Source organism: Vulpes lagopus, chromosome 10 (genome assembly GCF_018345385.1).
Source record: "Vulpes lagopus strain Blue_001 chromosome 10, ASM1834538v1, whole genome shotgun sequence".
Lineage (NCBI taxonomy): Eukaryota > Metazoa > Chordata > Mammalia > Carnivora > Canidae > Vulpes > Vulpes lagopus.
The window spans coordinates 9,205,198-9,209,633 of NC_054833.1; the positions used below are offsets into that span (position 1 = coordinate 9,205,198).

A 4,436-nucleotide genomic window follows, 5' to 3' on the forward strand; every position below is an offset into this window, starting at 1 on the left:
GGCACCTGGGTGGCTCAGTGGGCTAAGCATCAGACTCTCAATTTCCACTCAGGTCATGATCTCAAAGTGGTGAGATCAAGCCCAGTATCAGAGGGACTCCACACTAGGGTATAGGGGCTGCTTAGGATTCTCTTTCTTGCTCTCCTCTCCCTCTGGCCTCCCCTCCCTCCCCCCCCCCCCCCCCCCCCCCCCCGCCAACCTCTGCTTGCTGTCTCTCTCTTAAAAAAACAAAAATAAAAACCCCAACAGGTGCATTAATGAACAAATGATTAATACCTGCCTACCGGAGCTCCTCAAAGGCAGGCTATCTGGAGAATGATCAAAAGATGCTTTTTTCTTTGTCCTCCTCCGTGGTGTTGCCATTGTTTCAGAAAACCTGAAAAAAAATTTTTTAAATAAGTAAACAGTAATACTTTCAACGCTCTGGAGCAAAATGATTATGTAGTTCACTGGGCAAGACTGCCCTATTGTGAAGCCACTGCTTGCAAGCCACTTAATCTATGACTGAGCCTCAGTGTTCCTGTACATAAAATGAGCACAGCAAGTACGTACCACAGCAGTGGTATGAGAAGATAATCTATTTAAAGCCCGAGACCTGGCATATTATAAGTACTTAATAAATGCTGTCCATTAGAATATGCATTTAAAAATATAAAAATAAGGAACGCCACCACACAGATGACCAGTAAACCAATTATACTGCTGTTTATAAGACTCAATGAGTAAAAAACACCTAATCTTTGTTCCGTTCCTCTATCATCTTAGAAGCTTCTGAATTTTGATCCTACTATTCTTTACAAAGAAAACTCATTTGTTCCCTCTCAGTAAAATCTCAGGCACATTGTCCAGTCACTACTGAGTTTAGGAATCTGGGTTAGTCACTGGTATTGCATACCAGAAAATTTTATGAGCACTCAAACTAGTGTAATAGCAGCACAGTTAAACAAACGTTAAGAACCAAAATTAAAAAAAAAAAAGGACCAAAATCTATAAGAAAAATAATGCATAGTAACCATGAAAGTTTAAGAGTCATAAAATTAGTATTTTCAGCTAAATAAGGAATAAAGGCTTACCATAAGAACACAATAACATACAGATTTTATAATCATCACACAATTCTTTCCCTGATCTGTTGAATTTACTACACATACCTACACATTCACACTCTAAATGATAGCATGAAAAATAAATAGAACATATCTATGAGTAAGGAATTTGAAAGTGCAAAAGTATAATGATACAAATTTCACAAATATAATCTTCATTTTGGAGAAAAGCCTTGTAATCCTGTTTTGTATCTGTGAGTTGTACTAACATTCATAAGAGCATTTTCATGGATTATTAACATCATGTGAAAACTTGGTTCACCACCTACACCGATTTTGAATAATCTTGACATTGGTGATAAAGAGGACATTCCTCTGACTCAGTCTTCATTTTCTCAAAACCACTATGTCATGGCGTTCCTTATTTTTATATTTTTAAATGCATATTCTAATGGACAGCATTTATTAAGTACTTATAATATGCCAGGTCTCGGGCTTTAAATAGTTATGAATGCATAAACCCTATACATATTCTGAAATGCATTACGGTTACGCATTAAATAAGTTGCTTTTGATTATACTGCTGGATAAAACACTAATAATGTGAATAAAACTACGGTGTACCTATAATTCTTATACCCAAATGCTTTCTGGATCACATTTATATTTTCAAAAGGCTCTCTGATCTAAAAAATTTCTTTATATGATACATATACCCCACAAGATTCATAAAATGACTCACAAAGCACATATAAATATATATATATAGTGTATGCAAATGTATATGTAAGGATTGCAGCAAAAATATTTGAGTCTAATGTGGGATTCAGGAACATAAATATAATCAGCCAAATATAAGTTTCATGCAACATTTAGCCCTGTCACCTAGGAATACTGGCAGCTCAAAAGAAAGCATAGTTTCTGGAAATTTCAACAAACATTTTAATCCAACTGTGGACTGGAAAATATGTATTTAATTGCAATGAAGAATTATACAACTCCAGAAATGGTTAAGAGGAAAGGAAAACATTAATTATAAAAGCCATTGTTAGGTCTGTGTTGTCTAGGAAAAATATAAATATAAAAAAAAATACTTTTAGCATTAGTATACTTTTACCTTTAATTATATAATTAACAGTGATATTCTCTCATCATTTTCTGACACTGTAATTTCTGTATTTTCATTGTTGCTGGGTTTTGGGGGCTGAAGATGAAGGGAAAATTTTTTAAATTTAAATCACAGGAGCTAACAAATGAGTATACTAAAGGTGCTCTCACCTGGTTTTTCAAAGTGATAAACACACCTAACTAAATATAATCAATGTGTTCCATATTCAATATAGTTATGTAAGCGTATATCTTCCTAATTTTAAATTTATAGCTTTGGTTTTCTTCTAACGTGACCAAAGGAAGAAAAAAAGTGAGGTTCTGGTCCGGGGAGGTGGGGGGGGGGCATAAATATACATGTGGATATATCCATGTCTAGATTTCTATTTTAATAATTCTGAAGGCTTTTTTCCTGAAGTAGGCCTACTGAACAATATTTTTTCAAAAACCACAGAATTCACCAAAAAAGGAACCCAAAAGGCTTCAGACTGGAATAAAAATTTATAGTGGCATCGGCATAATTTCTAAACATAAGGACAAACTACCAGACACTTCTTCGGAGACAACACAAACCAGAATTTCCCTCTGGGCCACTTATTAAAATACAGCAGGACTAGCACCTTTTTTATTTTTTTGCACCTACGTTAAATCAAATTTTCCGAGCCAGGTCCACTGCCTGCATGCTTTACTGAGTACTTTCTCTGCCTGAAAGGCAATTATTGATAGTCTTATTCTCCCAGACCTCCTCAAGAAACCTCTCTTGCCCCTTCTTCCACTACAATAGACTTTTTTAAACGGGGGGTGGTGCACCTGGGTGGCTCAGTAGTTGGGCTCTGCCTTTGGCTCGGGTCGTGATCCAGGGGTCCTGGGATCCAGTCCCCACATCAGGCTCCCTTGGAGCCTGCTTTCCCCTCTGCCTATGTTTCTGCCCCTGTCTCTGGGTGTCTCATGAACAAATAAAATGTAAAAGTAATAATAATAATAAACAAGCAAACAAACTGCAGGAGGCCTGAGCCTTGCGTGCACCTGGAGAGTGCCCAGCTCCCCAGGTGGAGGGTCCGCACTCTCCGGCACCCACCCCCGGGAAGGCTGGGCCTCCCTCTGGCTGGATTCCACATTACGGAACCCTCCTTGCTACAGCTGGGCCTGCCTCTCTTCCTTCCTCTTTCACCTGCCAGCTGCCGGGCTGTTGACTAACAGCTACGGCAATCGGGCCGCCCCGTCCGGGTGCTCAGGCCCCGAGGAGTTACCCCAGCAACCTGGCAAAGCCGCTCGCGTCTGCTCGCGAGGTGGCTGCGCTCGAGCATTACTACCGCACCTGCGGGGCTGGGCGGGCGCGCACACGCCGGGAGCCCCCCGCCCCCGCCCCCGCCCCGGTCTGCGGCTTCCGCGGCCAGCAGGCACTCCCCAGGTGACAGGGCGCTGACAGTCCCCCGGAGGGAGCCCCAACGTCTCCGGCGCCAGCTGCAGCCGCCTCGCTCCCCGAAGAGCCTCCCCGTCTCCTCTCCCGAGTCCGCGAAGCTGCAGCCTCCGCGAAGCTGCTCACCTTCGCGCCGGCGGGGTGCACGGAGTCGCGGGGAGAAGGCGCCGCTGCACAGAAAGGAAGCACGGCGGGGGTTAGCGAGGACCCTCCACCCGCGACCAGCCGGGGAGCCCGCCGCTGCACCGCGCCAGCCCGGGAGTCCCCCCACTCTGCCTCGGACCCCGCAGCCCTCCCCGCCCGAGCCGCGGGGAGCGGGGGGCGGGGGGCGGGGGGGGGCGGGGGCAGCCCCTCGTGCGCCCGTCCGCCTCCCACCCCGGGCGAGGGGCGCCGCGCGCGGGGCGGCGGGCAGAAGCGCAGCCGGCACCGCAGCCCAGCCGCTTTGTGCCGAGCTGTCACCCGAAAGCCGCCGCCGCCCCCGCGCCCGCCCCCGGAGCCGCGTGCGCCGCACCTGGGAGCGCGGGCGGGACCCTGCGCGCCGCCCCGGGCCGCCGGCGCCTCCGGGCAGCCGCGCGCCGCGCGCACAGGACAGCAGGATCCGCGCCGCGAGCCGCAGCCCCCGCTCGGCCGCCGCCGCCGCCGCCGCCGCCGCTTCCGCCCCTGTCACGGCGTGACCCGGGGTGGGAGGAGCCGGCGAGCCCGGGGAGGGGTAGGGTCCCCGCCTTCGCCTCCGCCGCGGCGCTCGCCCCGCCCTGGCCATTTCCGCCGCTGCGCCAGCCGGGGCGCCTGGGGCGGGGGCGGGGCCTTGCGCCGGGGGCGGGGCCTCGCGGGGCGGGGGCGGGGCCTTGCGCCGGGGGCGGGGC

General features: G+C 48.4%; 1 protein-coding gene across 2 annotated transcripts in view; it reads right to left on the reverse strand.

The window, feature by feature from the left end:
- Positions 1-4,229, reverse strand: part of KDM1B (lysine demethylase 1B) — a 59,954-nt gene extending 55,725 nt beyond the window's left edge. Inside the window, exons 1-3 of one of the 2 annotated variants that reach the window (XM_041771905.1) lie at positions 4,085-4,194; positions 3,700-3,743; positions 277-376 (exon numbers count right to left, since the gene is read on the reverse strand). In XM_041771905.1, the coding sequence (XP_041627839.1) occupies positions 277-363 (87 nt within the window). In that variant the 5' untranslated portion in view covers positions 364-376; positions 3,700-3,743; positions 4,085-4,194. Of the gene's footprint in view, positions 1-276; positions 377-3,699; positions 3,744-4,084 lie in introns of both variants that reach the window. The other variant, XM_041771906.1, reaches the window with a different exon arrangement.
- Between the last annotated feature and the right edge of the window lie 207 nt (positions 4,230-4,436).